The sequence below is a fragment of the Podarcis bocagei genome, assembly GCF_964188305.1.
Source record: "Podarcis bocagei genome assembly, chromosome: 10".
Taxonomy (NCBI): domain Eukaryota; kingdom Metazoa; phylum Chordata; class Lepidosauria; order Squamata; family Lacertidae; genus Podarcis; species Podarcis bocagei.
Genome location: NC_138135.1, coordinates 72,575,408 through 72,597,909, shown reverse-complemented (window position 1 = coordinate 72,597,909; position 22,502 = coordinate 72,575,408). Strand labels below are relative to the sequence as shown.

At 42.6% G+C, this 22,502-nt stretch overlaps 1 protein-coding gene across 3 annotated transcripts in view; it reads left to right on the top strand.

Moving 5' to 3' along the window:
- The window catches only part of GSAP (gamma-secretase activating protein), a 52,557-nt gene that overhangs the window by 11,716 nt on the left and 18,339 nt on the right, over positions 1–22,502 (top strand). For all 3 annotated transcript variants that reach the window (XM_081210683.1, XM_081210685.1, XM_081210684.1), the window contains 18 exons: positions 892–948; positions 1,040–1,128; positions 1,471–1,540; positions 2,376–2,422; positions 3,317–3,421; positions 6,404–6,463; positions 6,735–6,778; positions 8,394–8,479; positions 10,153–10,230; positions 12,221–12,298; positions 13,716–13,808; positions 15,710–15,927; positions 16,497–16,566; positions 16,938–17,020; positions 17,505–17,558; positions 18,348–18,476; positions 19,824–19,876; positions 21,194–21,225. In XM_081210683.1, the coding sequence (XP_081066809.1) occupies positions 892–948; positions 1,040–1,128; positions 1,471–1,540; positions 2,376–2,422; positions 3,317–3,421; positions 6,404–6,463; positions 6,735–6,778; positions 8,394–8,479; positions 10,153–10,230; positions 12,221–12,298; positions 13,716–13,808; positions 15,710–15,927; positions 16,497–16,566; positions 16,938–17,020; positions 17,505–17,558; positions 18,348–18,476; positions 19,824–19,876; positions 21,194–21,225 (1,446 nt within the window). The remainder of the gene's footprint in view (positions 1–891; positions 949–1,039; positions 1,129–1,470; positions 1,541–2,375; positions 2,423–3,316; positions 3,422–6,403; positions 6,464–6,734; positions 6,779–8,393; positions 8,480–10,152; positions 10,231–12,220; positions 12,299–13,715; positions 13,809–15,709; positions 15,928–16,496; positions 16,567–16,937; positions 17,021–17,504; positions 17,559–18,347; positions 18,477–19,823; positions 19,877–21,193; positions 21,226–22,502) is intronic.

Below are 22,502 nucleotides of genomic sequence, written 5' to 3'. Positions count from 1 at the left end.
GTGGTCGCCAACTTGGCCCCAGAAATCTTCACATAGTTGCAGTTGGACCCAGGGCAGTAGCAAAACGTGCCTGGCTAATTTCTAAGACTGGTTCTGTATGAAGACTCCTTGTACCTTGTTAACTTGTAGCATTAATCCTTCAAGTGTTGCAGTATAATCTAAGTTACGCCATTTTTAATGCAGGCTTTGGCATGTTAGCATGCAGTGTGGTGAGGGAGTGGGCCTGTGGGTTTCACATTTGTACACTTAAGCATCGTTTAGTGCAACATGAATGAGCAGGAAGGAATCTTGTGCTCCTCTTCTCCCCTTGCTCCTCCAAGCCCAGGAGGAGAAGGAGGAGTTTGGAAACATGGTGGTTCCACATTTGTTTATCTGCAGATAGTTACACTGGCCAGCTCAATCAAGCCAACTTCAAACCCCATTATTGGAGTTGGCTTGTTTAAAATAAACATAGTTAGAATTAAGCACAGTTATGGTCTGGCCAACACAGAATACTGTCATTAATCAGAAGCAGAAATCAAGGCTTCTGAATTGCTCCTAGTCTTGCAGGAGGAGGAGAGGAGGGGGAAGTACGAAATTCCAAGGTTTGCCTTATCTTGTTCCTTCTCATGCCCATGACGCTAAATTATGGTTTTAGTATGATGTGCACACATGAGTATTCGTTTTTAAATATGAGCTAACCACCATACGTTTTTATTATAGCATTGCTTTAAAGTAATATAAACATAGTAGTAATACAATTGCGTTAGACAGGCCACATTCATTCCCTAGGGCTGAGGACCCCCACCACTGTAGCAATATCCCTTGAAAGTCTTGTTAATTTCCCTCAAACAAAAATTGTGGGAATTCAATATATGACGCTTACAATTTCTATATATTTGTTGTTATTAGCGGTCAGTTTTCTCCAGTCAACAACAGAAGAAAGAGCAAATCTCTTGTTTCCCCCAGGTACTTAAAACATTTGATACACCTTTAAATGGATGTTGGATATAATTTACAAACAGCAGACTAATTTATGTTAATTCTGCTTTTATCCTAGTGTCTAAATGTCTGACCTTGCTGATTGAAATTCACCCAGTAAATAATGTGAAAGTTTTAAAGGCTGTGGATAGCTGGATCAGAGTGCAGGTAAGTCATATTTGCAAACTTTTCATGATTAGGTGTGTAGTAACAGCCCTTAGGTTTGTTTTCTGTGCCAAAGTGACATAAAGCCTGCTTTCTATCTTAAATAGAATTTAATAATAATAATAATAATAATAATAATAATAATAATAATAATAATAATAATTTATTTGTACCCCGCCCATCTGGCTGGGTTTCCCCAGCCACTCTGGACGGCTTCCAACAAAGATGAAAAATACACTAAAATAACGATACCATTCTCTCAATTAGACTGTGCAGTACACCATTAGCCAGCTATCTAGCCTCAATACAGCAAGCCTGTTATCTTTGAACAATTTCCTTTTACAGTTTGTTTATCCAGTTGCAGAAACAATTGCTTCTCTAGCAAGCTACCTGTTGCTCATTTCAGAAGATAAATGTAAGTACTTAAATTTAAAAAGCATTTTGATAAAATGTACATTTTGATTGTAGGTTGGTAGGGTGTTCTGCAGTGTCTTGTCTTTTCCTGCTTTGGAGACAATATGGTTGTAAGGTCCATTTCTCTTTTTAAATCCTGCTTTTAGGAAGTGTTGGGAGAAGAAAAAGATCTAAGCCCTGAGTGGCACTCATGGGTGGCATTCAATTTTCGAAAACCATCTCTGATTAAATGCTGGCGGCAGGGGGAGGTCTCTTAAAATGACCTTGTGGTTGTGAAAATGCATTGTTCTGTTCTTTCCAGAACCTCCTGGGTTGTTTGAAAAAGCATTAAGTTTTATAGATGAACTGTGGGAATGGTTTCACGCAGACCTAGAACCACAAGAAAGAACTCTTGTGTGGCTGGAAGCTTTGTTTCTTGTCAATGCATCATGACTTTCAGATCTGTTTGTTTATGAAGGATAACCGACAATTTGCCCTTATTTGTAAAAAAAAATGTTGTTGTGTCCCATTTGCAAATTGCCAGGTTGAACATTAGCACCATCACACAGAGTCTTAGAATGTGGCATTCGGGCTGCCATCCTGTGCCCATCTTCCTGGGAGTACCATAGAACTTGGTAAATAAGCAGAGGATCACACACTAAATCTGTACTAGTATGCTTTCGGAAACTCAATATTGCACCAGCATTGTGTTATTATGCAACACTCATGTGCAGATATGCTGGCACAAATGTGCTCATCATTTAGAAGCAAAATACTGTATCCATTGAATTGTTTGATGGTCTGTGTGTCTGTACTGCATAAATAGTCACAAAATGACATTGTTTTTCAATTTTAAGATATTGAAAAAATCGACATCAAAGTTGTCAGAGAAGGAGACAGTGTGGTAAGAAGCTTAATCCACTCCCCTTTAATTCTTTTGTTCAAGTGGAATTGGTTGGGTTGATATTTTTATGGACTGTCATTGTGTAATATAGATAAGGTCAGCAACTAGATGGCCAAATTCAGCCCCCAGCTGGAGTACAAGTTGGCAAGATCTTGCCATTAATCTAGTTTGGTGACTCATAGTCTTGGCCAGGGGTCAGCAACCCGCGGCTCCGGAGCCACATGTGGCTCTTTTACACCTCCGGGGCGGATACTAGCCAGGGGAGGAGGCGCATTGTGCGCCCCGACACTCCCCACTGTGGCAGGCGCTGTACTGGCTGTGACGTTGCATGGGGGCGGCGTGCGTTAGTCACGCACCGTCCCGACGTCACCTTCCCGCCCACCCGCTACATTGTAAGGGGCATGTACGCTGGTCACTGCATTGAAAGGGGGCATGTACGCTGGTCACTGTTTTGAAGGGGAGTGAAGAACACACACACACAAAAAGGTAACTTGTTAATTTAACGTTTATTTCTATGAGGAGGAGTAATTCTGAGGGGTCAAACAAAGAAATAATAAAAAAGTGACAAAAAGTTATTTTTATAATGACGAGTTTTGCGGCTCCCAGTTTTTTTTTCTTCGGAAATGGGTCCAAGTGACTCTTTTTGTCTTAAAGGTTGCAGACCCCTGGTCTTGGCTGTCCTCCTAAACTAGCTGCAGGATTATTCAGGTCAGGTGTTTTTCTACATGCTGGGGATGGTCGGAAAGAAACATTACCTGCATTCTTATCTAAACTGCACATGTTGAGTTTCTGGGAGTGTTACCTGAACAGGTCTCTGGTTACTGCAGTGTATTTGATTTGACACACATTGTTTCACTTTTTTCCTGATTAATGCTGATTTTCTGTCCCTTCTAGATGATAGAAAATGCAAGCCAGCTTTCAAGACAAAGAATTGTTGATGACATCTTTTGGGCCCAGTGGGATACGCTGGAGCAAACATTATTTTACATTGCCTCAAAGGTTGAAAATATGCAATATTTTGTTGCTTTGGTTATGCACTTGCATGCTATTTATTCAGTGAAAATGTTACATTTTAAAATAGTAGCAGGGTTTCTGATAATAAGGGAGATAGAAATGTGTTTTGAAATATACCTCAAAATTAGACTTTCGTGCCACCTGCCATTTATGCCCTGGTACTTAATTGAGTGGGGGGGGAATGTGATTACCTATTGGAGACGGAACGGGATCCTGTATTACTGAGTTGAATATTGGGAATCTAGTAGTGAGAATGGATTCTTGAGTGACTAAGTGTTGATTTTGCAAAATTCAGTGGAAGCTTCTCCCCTATGTGTCTACAGTTCCATGTTCATCTCTGGGGTGAAGACGAGCAGAGTCTTCAGCCATGGAATGAATTGCATTTTATACCAGAAGGTATTAGCAATCAAAAGACTGCAGGCCAAAGCTTAGAACAATTGATTACCAAAGAGAGTGATTAATATTCAGTTTGTGATGAAAGTAAAAGGTTGGTTACAGAGACAGCATTCAAATTGGATTGGCAGCTATGGGGTGAAATCTACAAAGTGATAGAGGCTGGATGGATTCAATGCCAAGAGTTCTGGGGAGAGGGCAGCAGGACCCAGCGAGACATATGTGGCTGAATCAGATTAGGGTGGGAAGTTGGACTATAAACAGCTCTTTCTAGCAGCAGCGTGACTTGATGGAGGAATTGGAGAAGCAAAGAGGCAGAAACAGGGTATGAAAGAGGAAGCTGGAGGGCAGAGAGTATCTCTCTTACAGCAAAGGCAGGGGGGAAGAAGTTTTCTTCTTTAGGGGACACTATAAAGCCCTTTAGGTCTGTGATGGGGAAGTGAGGACTAGCAGAGTCCCACAGGTCTCCAAAGCCTGATGTTACACATGGCTTCTGCAGTTGAAGGCAGCACTATTTCTGAATACTAGTTGCTGGAAATTGCAGCAAGCTTGGATCCTGTTTGCAGGTTTCCTGCAGGCATCTGGTTGGCTACGGTGGGAACAGGATTTGGGGCCAGATGAGCTATTGGCTTGATCCAGAAGGCTCTTCTTATGTTCTTAGAGGATTGTAACGTGAGACAACAGGCTGTGCTCTCCTCTGGTCATTAATTAAACTGAATACAAAATGGCAAAAAGATGGAGTGGGGAAGAGCACAGGGAAGACTGATGTTTTAGGGCAAAGAACTTCCCTGCGGGAGAGAATAATAGACTCATGGAATTGTAGAGTTGTAAGGGAACTCGATGGTTATCCAGTCCAACCCCCTGCGATACAGGAGTTGCAGCTGAAGCATCCATGACAGATGGCCACCCAGCCTCCGTTTAAAGAAGGAGAGTCCACAACCTCCTGAGGGAGACTGTTCTACTGTCGAACAACTCTTACTGTCAGAAAGTTCTTCCTGGGAGGTTTATACTAAATGAAGAGCGACGAAATACAAGATTCATTAGATAAGATATTCACGTTTCCAACCACAGTGCAGAGGTCTGTGGTGTACAGGCAGATTGCAGTGTGCATATATTTGCATTGAGTCATGTCAGTGAGTGCCGATCTGCCATGGGCACAGAGCTTCTTCTACCAGGGCTTTGAGTAGGTCCAATCATGATGTGGGTTGGAGGTCAAGTAGAAAGAGAGGCACTTGTATGTTCTGGAAGTCTCATACTGGTGTGTGTGGGTGTGTGTTGAATATATACATACACACATTGAAAATTGCCAGCAAGAGTCCACTATTGATCTAAACTGAGGATACCCAGTACAAGCTTCAACTTCTCTCTGAGTGCCTAATGTATCTGCATATTAGCACTTGAAAGGCATCAGGGAGATTTCTAACTTAAGGCGCTATGGCCAAGCTTAAAATGACAGTGAGTCGGAGTTCCTTGGTAGCAAGCCTGTAAAAATGCAATTTTCCTGAAAGTAAAAAAATACTGGCACCAGAAGTGTACCCAGGTGTGCAGATTAGGGTGCCCAGCTGTCACAGCCTGGCATCTCCCCCCCCCCCCAAATAATTCAGAACTGCTGATCTAGCTATGAGGCCACATTTCATAAGGACTTGCAGGAGAGGTATACTTTTGTGGTGGTTTTTGCTGTTGTTGTTAATAGAGTTCCTAGTAAGGTAAAGGTAAAGGGACCCCTGACCATTAGGTCCAGTCGTGACCGACTCAGGGGTTGCGGCGCTCATCTCGCTTTACTGGCTGAGGGAGCCGGCGTACAGCTTCCGGGTCATGTGGCCAGCATGACCAAGCTGCTTCTGGCGAACCAGAGCAGCGCACGGAAACGCCGTTTCTAGTACCAACTGTTAAAAACTGTGCAGGGCAAATGTACTTAACCCTACTGAAATGTTGTTGCAAATTGTAGACTGTAATTTAAAACTAAAACACACACACACAGCTGCTCTAAGTTTTCAGGATCCACTCTGAACTGAGAATAGTGTTTGCAGTTTTTCTAACATGTCTGTGCCAAAAGGCAATGGGAAGCAGCTTGACACCCACAGAAGGTTTCCTCTTATGAAACTGCAAACAATGTTTTATGGTAAGCAAAACCATAAGTATTTACAGACAGAAGGTAGACAGTCTGGGGGAGGCAGGAAGGAAGTATCAAAGCTGTGTTGTGGTGAATTTTTTGTACTTTCTTTCTGAATTGCTTCAGGGCACATATGTTCAAAGAAGGGTCATATATTTTAAGGATGGAGAGCTTTTAAGGGCAGAATTAGATGTTAGAAGGTCAGACACAGCTCTAATGCTTTCTCTTCTCCTCTCACAAATTGGGCTCTAAAGCTAGCAATGAGCCTGGCTTTGTAAGGAGTAGTAGTTTAGGGAGATGCATTAGGGGGAAACTATGGGTTCAAGAGCAGAGGACAGAATTAGTCTCCTCTTGCATGCATTCCCATTGACTTAGCCAGCATGAGCATGCTTTGCCAAGATAATGTCCAGTTCTTCCCCAGTGGTTTAAATGTATGCCAATAAAGTTTCTCTTTGTTGTAGGAATCAAGGGACACACTATATTGCATCCAGTTTTATCCTGATAAAAACTTTAAACTAATAGTAAGTTCTATTAAGCTTTTATTTGTTCAATTCAAAATACAAACATTCTGTTGATCTAGACTGCAATCGTAGCTTTATTTACCTTGAAGTAAAGCCCATTAAATTCAGTAGGACTTACTCCTGAATAGACATGGTTAGGATTGTGCTGTTTAAATAGTCCACAAAAGGCCTCCATTCTATGAAAAGTTCCACATTTTGATCTCTTAATTTCGCTGTCAGCTTTGCCATTTCTGCAGAGTCCATTACTTAGTGCCTTTCTGTTTTCCAACAGCTTGAAACACCTTTGGATATCAACTTGGATGACATAGGATTAAAGTGAGTTTGGGTGACGTGCCTTCTAGCTGTTTGCCTCAGAGCTATTTAGAATTGAATTAAGCCATATCTCAGCTTTGTGTGCTGCTACACATACATCTCCGCACTCCAAACCAGTTGTAAAATCATTTCCTGTCAGGAGGTGTTGCCGTTGGGAAGGCGAATTCTAGAGGAGACCATTTGTGGGGTGCTCTTTTAGCGCTGTTGTGGCACACTATTCAATGTAGATAGTGATTGCAGATTTATTTCTGCATCTTGATATCCCATGTGTATTTATGAATTGGTTTTCTGTTTGGCAAGCCTAAAAGCAATCAGTGATTGTTTCATGCTTCCCTCAATGCTGCAACAACTTAGTTCTTTTTTAATTTTCCTGCATATATACAAAGATGCAAGAATTGATGGAGATGACTCCATCTCCTGAAGATTTAATTCAGACGTAATGGTGTCATTATGAGGAAGAGTCCAAGCAAAGCGCTGAGTTCATATGCTTAATAAAACACAACAAGCTATGCCTTGTGGAAACAATGGCTTGCCAGCCGATCATATTGCCAAACAATTATGAAATTGTATTAGGAATCCTAATTTAATGGTATACTGTGATTTGCACAAGCCACAGCCTGTCACATTTAGACAAAGCAGCAAAGCCTCTCCTCCCTCCAAGAGGGGAGGCGTTGTGGGCGGGATGCGATTTCTGCGTCACCCACTCACCTGGCTGGCGCACCATGCCCACAGGTAAGCGCCCAACTGCGCGGCTTGAGGGGGCGTGGATTGCAGTTTAAGTTACTGCTGCGCCAGCATTCTGCCTCATTTTCCGCCTTCCCGTCGTGAGTCACCCACCCTCCACTCCCTTAGAGCTCAGGGTTTCAGTTTTCTCTTGACCTTGCTATGGACCTTAGGTTGGTCGCCCATGTTGTCCAGGGGGCCTGGTAGGAACTTTTCCATCTGGCATTAAGCCTTTTGGTTTTTTCGCCTACCTCGTAGCAATCGTCACAACTTTCTTGGTATTGGCGGGTAGGTTAGGCATTGGAATGTGTTCGTGGTGTGTGGAAGGGCTAGATGTGGCCATCGCCTATCCCTTCAATTTTGGGTATTCCGTTAAAGGGATCCGGTAGTCGTGGATCCTCTCCGATGCCTTTGTGGCGGGGGGCCATGGCACGACCCTCGGTGACATCAGGGGAGAGCTTATAGTTGTATTAGCATCAACAGGCTCCACCTTCTGGTGAATAAACCCCCTTTCGGGCTCACCCCTGTTCGAGTGGGTGGAGTCAATCTGTCGTGGTCCAATGCCTAAGCCAATACCTTTTCACTTGCTGTAATCAATAAAGTTGTGGCCTTTTCTTGCCCATTAACCTTATATTCCGTGTCCGTGTGTCTTCATTCCACAAAGCAGGGATCGGGTCCTCGAACCACAAACTATGGTTTGCTGCGGACTAGAAGCAGAAGCTTCCAGTCTCCTATTGTGTGCCAAGGGGAAGAAGACTCCCTGCAGCTTAGTCTCATAATGACAAATTTGTCTGAGGGCTGCCAGTGGCTAACGTAGGCTGCAGATTGATCTTGGCAAGGCTTCAAAGATGTCACTATTTTGAGTAAAGAAGCAAATTCATGTTTCTGTTCCTAGATCTATGAATTTGGATTTTAACTATTCTCAAGACCAAGAGATGATATCTAAACCTTTAAATATTCAAGTTTTTACCAGTGAAACAGGTAATGTATACATGAGACACAGACTTGTGAACCTAATTTACCCAAACCTTTGAACTTGCAGCTTAATTCTTTACCTTTCACCATCATACAGTAAACTTATCCTCTTTAGGTATTTATTGTAGTTGGATACAAATGCCAGGAAACATCATGCATGAACCTAGCATTTGTTGTGAGCAACATGCCTATTTAAATTACTGTTCTTCTCTACTTAAGTTGGGTCACATTCTGTTCTCTATCACTCCTTCCATGAAACTTGCTGAGAAGAGCATGTCTGCATCACAAATCATGTAAGGCACAAATGATATATTCACATCAGTACCTGAGCTCAAGAGTGGTGTAACGAAACAGCTCTTGCATTTCAAAGTAATATATTAATGTGCTTTTTTATTTCTTTTGGTAACGTGAAGGGTGTTTGATGATTACTGTGTTCTGCCTTGATACAGACATGAAAAGCAAACCTTTTTTCAGAGGTGTAATCATCCTGTCTCTCAACTGAATTCATTCCACTTCCACTACTAGCAGAAAATTTTACTAGAACTCCCAAAATGTAATACCAGTCCTTCAGGTTTAAGGATGATCTTGTTTGATGACACACCACATTATTATATAATAAATGAGCATATATGTCTTAGATCTTTGAGCCACAACTATCCAACATGCATAAAGGTTTTTTTTAGGAAGCACTTCTGATATTCACACCTTAAGTGCACAATATCACATGTATTTGTCCTCTAAAGTGTTACAGGTGTGTGAGAGATGACTACAACACATTTTGGCAGTACAGTCATACTGCGGGTTGTGAACGTGATCCATGCAGGAGGCATGTTTGCAACCCGCAGCGTTCACAGCCTGAAGCACCGTGTCTGTGCACGTGCGTGGCGCAATTTGGCACTTCTGTCCATACACATGGTGTCATTTTGTGTTTCTGCGCGAGCGCCGAAACCCGGAAGTAACCCGTTCCAGTACTTCCAGGTTCAGCACAGTCCGCAACCCACAGTGTTCATAACCCGAGGTATGACTGTACAGGAAGATAACATGTGTTCTGCATCTGAACTCTTCTTCCATACTGGGTAGGCTGGAAAAACTGAAATGAAATATCCTCTGCAGCTTCCAGTATAATACAGCTGCAAGTGACTTAAGTACCGTATTTTTCCATGTATAAGACTAGGTTTTCCCCCTAAACTAGGGGGTACCTTATACATGGGGGCGTCTTGTAGACGGAAAAGTACGGTATTTAACAAGTTGCTTTTTTCAGGGAGTCTGAGAGAAGGGACAGCTGTTCCTCCCAGGAAGCTTGAATGTTACTACAGCAAACAACAAAATGCGTAGTGCAGAGAGGAAAGGTTAGAGCGCCCATGTTTTTGAGCACAAGGGGTCAAACTGTTTGAGATGTGTTTGAAATTTCCTTCCTTCAGCTTCTAGGACTGAAAGAGTTTGGGGAACTGAAGAAATGGATCTAGTCCAAGTACCATTCTGTTTCCTTTTAAGTCTGCAAAGGAAAAGCCATTGATATTGTTAACTAAACCACCACAGGGAGATGACTCACAGATATGCATGTAGCCATGGAAGTATCATTCCTCACTGGGCTTTAATCACTTCATTTTCCTAATATTAAAGTGGACATTTTATAGTTGCAATTTCGTGTGGAACACACTTTCTTCTTCTTTTTCTAGGATGTCTCTGCATATGCTGTAACCTGGTTCCTGCTGGTCCTGAAGAAGTAACATACTCCGTGTCCTTTTTACATAAAGGTATGTCAATAGGGCACTCCTGTGCATGTCTACTTAGAAGTAAGCCCGACTGAGTTCAGTGAGGCTTCTCCAGGTATGTGTGGATAGGATGGCAGCCAATGCATCTTGTCCAAATTTTGCTATTTGTATTCTAGAAGGCCTCATTCTGTTATAGGATTTGTATTTATCTTAATCTCTGTCCCCTCAATCCTCCTTACCCCTTTGACACTTGCTTTTGTTTCATATCCAAATTTTCAAAAGGAAATACGTCTAATTTCAATTATTTAATTTTGTAAAGAATAAAGTAGATAGTGAAAGCACCAAAAGGAAAGAACTATTTAATAAAACTGTATGGAAAATATCTTCTTGAATTCATTGTTTTTGTTGATGTAAAATACAAGAATTCAAATTCAAAAGTACTCTCTGCCCATCATAGAATTTTGCATTGTCAACACAATCTAAGATGTATTTTTACAACATTAATATTATGGTTTGCAAGAGGACTTTGGAATTTGCCTGCTTGAAATTTATTGTACTTATTTATTTAACAAAGCTTTTTGGGGTTTTGCTTAGTAAATTTTATTCAAGGCCTGCTCTTGGCTTCCTTGATTCATAAATGGGAGCCACATCCCCCCAGACACGATTACCTGAATATCTGCACTTCAGTGAATAAACCAGAGGATTTTATCCAGTGCTGCACAAATGGAGTCTTATTTGCACAACGGAACTTCCCTTCTTTGCCTCTGCATTTGTGCTCCCAGTATCTCCCCTCGAGGGTCCCTCAACCCTCAGGAACAGATTTTGAGGGTGCGAGGGAGAGGGGTTGCAGGCGAGAGGAGTTTTTGTGCAAGCAGAACAGCAACACCGGACACAACCCAAGAAGATTCAGTTAATAATAATTTGCAGCACAAAGTTGAACTTTGTGATGCAAGCGGAAGCAGAAGAGTTGGTTCTGTAATGTTACACACACTTATCTGAGAGAAACGACCAGGGAATTCAGTAGGCCTCATTCCTTAGTAGATATGCATAGGCTCCAAAGCATTTAATCCACAACTTCCTCTGAGGCAGATTTCTGATGCTTCTAAGGGACGTGGGTGGCACTGTGGGTTAAACCACAGAGCCTAGGACTTGCCGATCAGAAGGTCGGCGGTTCAAATCCCCGCAACGGGGTGAGCTCCCGTTGCTCGGTCCCTGCTCCTGCCAACCTAGCAGTTCGAAAGCACGTCAAAGTGCAAGTAGATAAATAGGTACCGCTCCGGCGGGAAGGTAAACAGCGTTTCCGTGTGCTGCCCCGGTTCGCCAGAAGCGGCTTAGTCATTCTGCCCACATGACCTGGAAGCTGTCTGCGGACAAACGCCGGCTCCTTCGGCCAATAAAGCGAGATGAGCATGCAACCCCAGAGTTGGTCACGACTGGACCTAATGGTCAGGGGTCCCTTTACCTTTACCTTTAAGAAGCTTCTAGCAAAGGGGTGGGTAACCTTTCAGGCTGTAGGGTTGTATCCGCACCACCACCGAACTCTCCCATTGGCCATGTACACATGGGAAGCAGATCACTTCCTCCTCATATGGTGGTCTAGACCTGGTGATCACTCATCGGGTATCAGCCCCTCCTAGGGCTGTGTTCAGGAGTAACCTCTGCTGTGAGGTGAGGCAGTGGTGTCTTTCTAATGCTGAATTAAGATATTTTTAATGCTGAATTAAGAAATACTCCTGAGCATGCGCAGATGGGGCAATAGAGTTAGGCTCTCACATGACAAGTTTGTTGAATTACGGTACACCCTTCTTCCACCACAGCATGCAGAGGTGTGCATGTTCACACACAGAGAGGCATGTGTGCGACACTGGGAACGGCAGAGAAGCAAATGAATGACAATTTCAAATTTAAGGTGGAAACCTAGCTGAGGTGGAACTTTCCAATTTCTATTTTTCTATTATTTGTTCAGGAATAGTTGTAGAAAACTGACTTTGTGTCTGGTATACCAAAATACCCCCCTCTTAATCGTTTGCAGGTTATAGTAAAACGTATACTATTACTCTGGAAAGGGGGGATTCCTCAGAAGTGAAAGATCTTACTTTTTTAAATCTTGGTAAGTTTCTAACTTTCTCTTTCTCCTTCAGTACTTCCCTTGATTACATACAATTATGATCAAAAATCCTTAAGTGGTTTTTTTATTGTGAAAAGTGGAAATGTACATATTTTCCTTCCTTTGTCTTACATGAGTCTATTACGCTTTCCCAAGATGATTGCTAAATAAGCAAATCTTTCTGTATTGACCTTCATTTCATTTGGCATTAGCAAGTAGCTTTAGTTGTCTACAGTCATGAGACCATAGCATGCTTTTGGGGGGAAATGAGAATAACCAGGCTGCTTATTTCCTGTGGCACGGCATGCATAAATCTTGCTGTCTTGTGTATTGTGCCTCTGAGACACAGGAGTGGTTTTTGCTGGCAAAGGAAACTAGGCTGGGAGTCATGTAGTTGGCACACATACTGGATACAAGTATTCTGGTTTTAATGAGATTAAACATACATAGAATATTGTTACAAAAGTTGGGTGCCTCCCTCTCTTTCTGCCGAGCAGCGGCAAGAGCCTCTGGGGTTCCAGGCACTCACTTAGGGTCTATGGTCTTTTGGAGAATTGAGACATGGCAGAGGCTGTTGTATCTTTAAAAAATATACAGTGGTACCTCTGGATACGCACACCTCTGGTTGCGTATCTTTCAGGATGCGAATGCGGCGAACCCGGAAGTATTTTTCTGGGTTTCGCCGTGCGCACATGCACAGAAGTACTCTACCGCGCGCATGCACAGAACAGGCACCTCCAGTTGCGAATTCCTCCGGAACAGAACCCCTGTACAACTGGAGGTACCACTGTAGTTTGTTCACCTATTTACACGTTTGGGCTGCATGGAGGGAGTCCAGAACTTACAACATGGTTATTTCAAGAGGGGCTTGTATTATTATTATTATTATTATTATTATTATTATTATTATTAATTATTTAAAAAATTGTATACAACCCTATACCTGCAGCCAGCCTGCGCAAGATGGCTGCTTTCTTCCTGCTTCTTATTCCCAGAACCCCTTGCTACTAGACACACAGTTACCCAGGCAACCTTCCAAACCCATTTCTCTGTTCACACATGAAGGTTGGGAAAGCAGTTCTCTTGCATTGCCAATGGCCCTCAATGGCCTTTCATTGTTTCTTAATGGCCCTAGCTTGGCCAGGTCGTTTTGCATAGGCTAGCCCAGGAATTCCTCTGCAGCTTGTATTCTCTCTGCAGATCCCAAATAATCAAAATCCTACCATTTATTAATTTCTAGGGTCTAGGGGGTCCCCTCTCCAAATCTATAACAATATTTTGAATACAATAGTTCTGAATAACTCATCTCTCAAATAAACCTGAGCTGTAAGGATAATTAAGTGCTCACAATTAACAATTCTCTCCTGTTTCCCCCCCCCCCAAACGTATCTATGTTTGGTTGTTGTGAAACCAACTACAGACTATTATGTGGCTGTCTACTTACCTGGACACTTCCTGCATCTTCTCAACACTCGGCATCCTGACCTGATGTGCTATAACTTCTTTCTAACAGGTACAGTGGATTCTTTAACAATTAGTTCTGCAGCAGCTTCTCGCAATAGAAAGTCCTTCTGTGACCTTCAGGTGCCTCTACAGAAATGAAACCCACATGGACAATGCAAAATAGAAAGAACAATGAACTTTAAAAAAAATTAAAAGCAAAGCCTCAAGCTCTCTAACCAGTGTGTACTGTCATGCTCTTTCCCAGTTTTCTGCACTGGCTCTTTAATGATGAAATTTCGGGCAAATTGGCAAAGATGCCATTTACACCACTATGTACTCAGTGCACAGACAGATCATGCCCTGAGGGCATCTTCCACCAGCATATTTTCACCACATATGCCTTGGAGATAATGGCACAGGAGAGCATCATACACTGTGCGCTCTTGAGCAGGCCCCATTAATTTCAAAAAAGGGTTTGTATGAGAACTACTGAGTTTGACCTCGCAATAATTTGGGAGCAGTGTCTGGGCAGAAATTGCTGAAATGTCCGTGAAAATTTAAACGTATGGCAGCCCGTGTTGGATTTTGGCAAATTTTCAAAACCAAAACAATAACAACAACAACTCAACAACTTTGGCTAAGTTTCACTTTTTGAAATAAGGCAACCCTAGCTCCTTTCCAGATAGAATTGTGTCTAGAATTGCAGCCTCAATGTTTTATCTTCTCATTTTTACCGCATGCTTGCATGGTTCTAGTTTTTCTTTTACCTGCTCCCACCCACCAAATATAAAACAAAAACACGAATGTGATCCTACCTTTTCCTCTTCCAACTGTGAGACAAGCTAGGCAGTTTATGTGGGATATTTCCCCCCACTTTGAAAACATGACCCCATAGGAAGGTTTGAATGGGTTTATGACGAGACGGGAGCTTTAAGTTTCTCTCTCCATGTTGACATCCTGACAAAAATTACCCCTCCCAACCCCCACAAAACTGCTATACCCCCTGAGGGGGGGGGGGCTGTATTTGGGGATTCTATCTCAAGTTTTAAATCCTTTTTCATTTGTTATTTGCTTGCCTGGACGTCTCCGTGAGTAAGAGTGGGATATCAATTTAAGAAATAAATATGTAATACCAAGCCATATAGGGACGCAGGTGGCGCTGTGGGTTAAACCACAAAGCCTAGGACTTGCCGATCAGAAGGTTGGCGGTTCGAATCCCTGCAACGGGTTGAGCTCCCGTTGCTCGGTCCCTGCTCCTGCCAACCTAGCAGTTCGAAAGCACGTCAAAGTGCAAGTAGATAAATAGGTACCACTCTGGCGGGAAGGTAAACGGCGTTTCCGTGTGCTGCTCTGGTTCGCCAGAAGCGGCTTAGTCATGCTGGCCACATGACCCGGAAGCTGTACGCCGGCTCCCTCGGCCAATAAAGCGAGATGAGCGCCACAACCCCAGAGTCGGCCACGACTGGACCTAATGGTCAGGGGTCCCTTTACCTTTACCTTTACCAAGCCATATAGTTGTTAGATTGGGTGAGGTGGATAAGCATCCTCCATTGCCCTCCCTTCAAATCTGGTGAGCCCTTCATTAGTGTAATGTAAATACTGGTCATGTGTCAGTGCTAGCTTTCTTTGATCACGTAGCACAGGAGCCACAGCTTTCGAAAGCTCTTAGAATAAAGGCAAACATGTGATGCGGGAGGTTCCTTTCCTGCCTTGATTCATGTTTTCAGTGTCCTAAAGGCAAAAGCATTGCAGCCTTTCTGATAAATGCCACCAGCCTTACTCACCTGAAAAGCACACCGTATATACCGGACATTAGTCATACACTGAAGCATGCAAAACGAAGGGTAAAAGTCACTGGTGTATTATCGGGCTTGTTTCTCATGGAAATTACACTGGGGCACGAGGGGATTTGTATATTTCAATGTGCCGTGTGAAATGTAAACTGCTTCTCCACAACCCTGTGTTATTCAGGTGGGAATGCAAAAATTAATAGCTTGCACACGAACGCCCTCCTTTCCCCTCTCAAGTCGATGGTCTTGGATCGCAGCACAGGAAGGATATTTACCGTTGCGATAAACAGGCAGGCCTTGCTGCAGTTTCTGTGGAACAGCAAGTCGGATAACGACAGACTGGCAGCGCTTCACTGTTTACTTCTGCATATTGGAAGCACTAAGGAATTGGAAACCCAGGTGGGAAAAGGATTCATTTTTTTCATGCAGCACAAAGGTGGATGCCATTTTGTGTGTCAAACATAACAGCACAGTTCCTTTTATTAAGCAAATAGTTGCTAAAGCCATGTGTTCCAATATTGGCGTTAAAAATATGCCGCAATCTGAAAGCAGGAGCCCATACATATGTAGGAATTTTAACCCAGCTCCTACAGAAGTTTAGCTTCGCAACAAGTTTCACTGGCTTGCCCTAAAGTAGGTCAGAACAAAGCCACAATCTGGTAGGGATGGGTACAGTGGTAGAGAGTTGGGGAAACTAGAAAATGTTCCAGAGATAATCTGCACTCATTGTATAAATTTGCATGCAAAAAAATTAGACGACAGTAAGATTCAGATGATTTGGGGAGACTTGATGGCCAATCAAAATGGCAGGAGGAAGAAGCTTTGTTGCTTGTAGGTTATTTGGAAGGTGGCATGTGTTTAGTCTTGACTCAGGAAAGCAAAGCACAGAGATTTAAAGTCCTTATATTTTTACTGTAAACCTTCACACCTCAATCTTTGCTGACCATTTTATATTCTTACTTTCACAGATTATCCAGTGGATTAGAGAGAACGCAGCCACTTGTTTTACATTTGACCCCATACAGGAACTTATCATTGGTAGGTGTTTCTAGGATTGGTGTCAAGCTGGAAGTGGTGTGGGGTCTGTACACATGAGGTTGTTTGCCTAAAAATTCAGAGGTCACGAATCATTGGAGGAGAAACCCATTGGGAGGGGAATTTAAGTCAGGCTGACTAGCCCAAGGTCACTCAGAGATCTTCATGGCTGAGAGAGAATTTGAACCATGGACTCCCAGGGGCTGGTCCAGCTAATATACCACTCCTTCTGAGAAGCCCAAGGAAACCCATGCCGATTCTTCATATCTGGTATATTCTTTGAACTCCTGGTATTTTTTGGAACACTTGCAGGAAATACGTTGACTTGGAGGTCGCCAAAAGCCTTCATTGAAATGTTCTCTCAATTTTCTCAGCTTCTTTGTACTGGAGAATGTGTCTGAAGGACAGCAAACTGGATAGTGTTTTACCATATACACCACTCCTGTACTGGAATGAGGTAAGACAAATGCAGAATTGAAGAACTTACCCTTTCTCTTCAGCTAGGATTTAATTAAGAGTCTGTAATCGCTCCTCTTTAATATGGCCCCATAATTGGAAACGGGGGGTGGTATCAGGCTGCCACTGTTCCTGTGTGGGATTCAGTCACAGACCAGCAAATTTAGGTTATGCAGTTACAGAGGATGTGTCACTCTTGCACAACAAACCCACGGCCAAAATGGGACTTCCCAAAGTTACAGGAAAATGCACTGAAAAATGTGGGGCAACAGTTGGTTGACGCAAAGTTGTCTAACCTCCCTGCAGTTTTTTTTGCAAACAAATTGGGATGAATGCTTAATAAGCAGGTTGTCTTGAAGCAACCTTGAGCACAGAAGAGAAGACTATTCCCCTCTTTTTTTCCATAGCCTGCTATCCAAGTCTGCAGGGAAAATTGGTGCCACATCCCTAGCCTAGATTAAGATCTTGTGTTCTTGTATTTGTAGGATATCCCTGGAATCGTATGCAGAACACACATGATCTCACTACCTGTGTTAAAGGTATGTCTGCATAAGAGACACTTGCTAGCAGGATAGTGAGTTGCATGTTTGTGGTTTTCAGAAATACTTACGTAGTTTATCTGTATGTGTAATTCATCATATTTTACAAAATTGCCACTAGGGGACACTATTGTTCCACATTTTCAACAGTTCTATCAAATACTGTCGCATACTTGCTGCAAGAGGCAATACCTGCAAACTCTGAGACTGAATGGTGCACTAAATGCCTCAAGCATCTGGATTTTGAAATGATTCCAACATTTACTGTTTTTCACAGAGTAATATCAGAATTCCACACCCTCATGGATTCTATATGGCAGATGTTTAAGCAGGAGCAGGCAGGATTCAAGGACTATTGTTTGACTTCATATTTCCTTCAGAATCCATGTGAATGTTTCATTCAACATAATTGTTTTATGTTGTGCTGATGTGAAAACGTTGAGCATGCGTTAAAATTACAAGCAAGGTCACTGCCAAATACTTCAACATGCAACTAAATTGTTGAAGTTAATATCTGAAGATTTAGCATAACCAAACCTACCCTCATGATTCCCCATCTTCAGGAGAAAAATGATGGTTGCATGTATTTTGTTTCAGTGTATAAACATTTGAACTTAGCAGTTTTGAGGCTGTGCAACAGGTTAATGTCTGGGTGATGCAAAATTTCTCTATCACTCACTTTAAAGCTCTTTGCATACCAAAGCTAGACTCTGCATGTCTCATTATCTTCTTTTGCTTAACTTTTGTTTATAGGAGGAAATAACTTCTCTGCTCTCTCTCGCTCTTAAGGTACAGAAGTGCAAAGGCTTCTGGGAAAAGCTAGGTTCAAGCTTGGAATGTTCCAGGTGTTTTGACCCACACATGTGTTTCAACAGCAAGCTCCTCAGGCTGGAACGGGATAAACTGCTTTCAGATGAGGTAAATGGATCTCAGTAATGAATATTATGGTTCAGACTTTCCATTTTGTCACAGCCAATTTATCTGTATACTGTGTTCCTCACAAGTACATTGTGCTCAAAGTCGTTCATAGGATATATAGAGTATAGTAACCACAATTATAATACATTACTATATAACAACCAGTGCAACAATTGCAGTTGATTTAAAAACATATGAGAAGATTAAGTGAATGTAATAGGACGTACCAGTAGACCACAAAACAATATCCAATATCAATGTTATAATCACATTAAGCAGTTCATTTAGTAGTTAATAATTCAAAGACCTAACAGTATGATACCACAACCGCATCAAGCTAACAGAAAAAGAGGATAAGATAAAACAAAATAGCCACAAGACACTTTAGAGAACTCAGATGTGTAAATGGATTTGCATATTGATTAAACCGCATGACAATTTTTATGTGAATTGCTTATTGGCAGAAGTAGTTTTGTAATATATGGTTGCTGTATTAGAGAAATAACACATTTTTGCACACTCACTCATTTCTCTTTAACTAAAAAACACCGTTTATTGGTAATTGGTTCTGTGTTCATGAAGAAAGGTTTGTCCTACAGTGAAGAAATAACTGGGCCTTGCTGTGGATTCACACATTCACTGGTAACTTTAAATGCTCATTTAGACATCTCTTTGTCTAATCCCATTTCAGTACTCCTTTTATCTGCCATCCAGACAGGTGTGATTCAGCTTGGGGTGAGCAATGTAGGCTATGCATTTTGTACACGTGGCTTCTCCTAGTCAGTGCAGGAGCTGGTTCGGGTGTAATGAGCAACCACAGTTTCCCATTCTGTGAATTAGCTTATATGAAACTCAGGTTCATGCATTTCCAACTATCCTACAGTTGTGTAGCCACAAGGAGATTAGCTCTCCGTTGTGTCCTAACCCAGAGTACTGTGGGTGGTTAAACTGCAGTTTGTTAGAACAAGACAGAATCAAAACATTGTGTAACATCCTTGCTTGTTCTGAGACAACGGTATAAACAAGAAGAGAGGTGGGAAGTGGGAAGGCCAAGGCAGGCTTATTCACATATCTGGAAACCATGTTTTTTGTAACATCTTGGCCAGCTCAAAGAATATTCTGGGGAGCAGAGGACCCACTTTTATTCTGGGTCACATCCAATGTATTCTGGTTTTCTGAAGCTTAACTAAGAACTTCTGAAGCTGTTGCTTGCACAGTTGGAGTACATAATTTGACAATGTAGGTCTTTCTTTTATTTTGACTTCAAATTCTTATTAGACATTGATAGAATAAAATTGACTGTATCTCATAACGTTCTTAATTCAAGTAATTTACACTTTGATTTAGAGAACTGAAGAGAGATCAATATATACAGAAAGCCTGCTTGAAAACACAAAGAAGTAAGTTGATTTCTGTAACATTGCTGTTTCCAGAAAGTGAAAGACTGCATTTTAAAGGGTCTGTCCGTTTTTAGTGTGTTTGTGAAATTTAGCTGGAGAACAAGTTGCAGATGCCTCCAAAAAACACCTTGACTCCTCATGGCGAACAGTCAATGGTCCATTGGTAACTTCAAACCGTGTGGGTTTCTGCTATCAGGTTAAGCAGGGACACCATCTTGTTGGGACTGAGTTATGTTGGGCTTCCCCCAAAATTTGATCCCATCACTCATGTACCCCGGGGGACACATGACACCAATGCCCCCATTTGCAACAAAAGTTGGCGCCTCTGATGTTGAGTGTTCACCCCTCTTCACTTTCATCAGCACTGGCATTTATGTTGGAGTTCAGAGTGTGATGGTAGAGATCCATGTGACAACTGCTTCTGTATATTCTGACTGAGGCAGGCATCACCTGACACAGAGAGGCCACCCTCCCTGTCATTTTCAGGCTGCCCCCAAGACAAAACAGCATACCTTGCAGTACTGGCGTATCTGTGGCAGAGCAGCGCATGGAAACGCTGTTTACCTTCCCGCCGGAGCGGTACCTATTCCTCTACTTGCACTTTGACGTGCTTTTGAACTGCTAGGTTGGCAGGAGCAGGGACCGAGCAATGGGAGCTCACCCCGTCATGGGGATTCGAACTGCCGACCTTCTGATCGACAAGTCATAGGCTCTGTGGTTTAACCCACAGCGCCACCTGCGTCCCTGCGTTTGTGTTACTGGTATTCACTTAGTTATCCAGGTTTGGTGTGTGATATAATTCATACCTTATCCTGTTTGGGTTTGCATTTTTGCAAGCTTCTGCCTGTTCTATTTGTTGGTGTGTGAGCATCTACTCTTGGGTTTTCATTTCTTTCTGCAGCAGAGTTCCTTTTACAGAAAAGTTTTCTTGCATCTTTTAATTCTTTGCAGCAGCAGCAGCATTCCAGCTGTCTCTTAGTGAAATTCCCATTACAAGAATAAACACCATTTGGTTCTGTTTCTCAGAGTCTTTATTATTTACAAAACGTTACACTGGTCATTAATAATGAAAAAAATAAAAACAAATAAAGCAACATAATCTATTTCTCTTTTTAGCCATCCGGCCAGAGACCTAATCCTGACTCATTCACATACTCACTTATACTGACCCAGTGTCTTGCTGGACACTTTTCAGTTTCTGTTGTGTTTTCATTTCAGAAATCAGTGGTTGTTGTGTAGATTGTGTGTGTGTTTTCTACATATGTTTGAGCGATTCCGCCTTTGAAGCACATTAATAACATTTTTCTTTTCACTTAGAGTGTTTTCCAGCCTGAATAAATGGAACACAGGTAAGACTAGTATTCCCTGACAGTGAATGGCTGCAAATAGTGATATTTAAATTCCTTCCCAGTGTTCGCTGTAGACTTGACATTTTTGTCATACAGGCAACTCCCAATTTACATGGGGGTTACACTGTCGCATGTGTAACAGAAATCATGTATATTGGTAGCACTTTGGAGAGTCCTACTAGCTTGCAAGGAGACTCCATTGGGGGCTTTGTTGAGGCTGCTGAGGCTCCCTGCCTAACAGCCGACACGCGGGATAGTGCAGCAGCACCCCCTCCCGCTTCCCTGCATGTCAGCTGAGTGGGTAAAGGAAATCACGCTGCCCCTCCGGCTTGTGTGGCTTGCACAACTGACATGCAGGGAAGTGGCTGTGGCGGCCGCGCTACTCCGCTTGTCAGCTGTTAAGCGGGGACGCTCAGCAGTTCCACAAAGCCCTGCTGCCCCTCTGGCTCATGACGAGACCCCCCCCCAAGCCCAAACAGGATGTCTACTTTGGGCTCTGGGGAGGGTCTCCTTGCGAGCCAGGAAGACTATTCAGGGTGCTCCCCATTTCCAGAATCCGCTTCCAGGTTCCTGGCACCACGTGTGTGCGTGGTTGCATGCAAATTGTGTGTGTGTAAATGGTGAGTTGCCTGGTACTGTGAATCATACAGATTTGCTGAAGACAAAGGGGGGGCATTTAATTAAAATGCAAGAACGCTGCTCTAGATTTCTCAGGAGAGGTACTTGTATGAAAAGATTGCTGTGGGAAATAAGTTTGCAGGCAAATATATTTGCTTCATTTCAGTGGGGAACCCGGCCCCTCTGTATTTTCCTAAATATGTTTATTTATCATGGAACTTTTAGTAAAGTGTTCCAAGATCAGGGTGCTGATAGTTACACATAACTTAGAGGTACCATTTGGAAGTACCAAAGTCCTGTCTCAAAGGCATCTGTAAGTTAATTCCCATTAAGTTTGGAGGCCTAAAACATGAGCTGGACTGCTCATTGTGCTTAAAGAAGCAAAGTGGCAAGTAAGCAATGTTTTGCTTCTAGGACCCCAACCTACACACCAATAATCATTTGTTCGCCTCTTCAAGGATCCTGTGCATGCTGTGGGCTATGAATGTCAACTTCAGAACAAAGAGCATTTTGTATTATTTCCCCTGATTTCTCTGGACCTGCTGGCTCTAAAGGGCTTGTGGTGGTTAGAGGGGCATCTTGGATACTACCAGCCTGTTCCTATGTTAGGCTTCTCAGAACTCACTCCAAGTTTTCTCAGGTTCAACCCTCAACTGAGC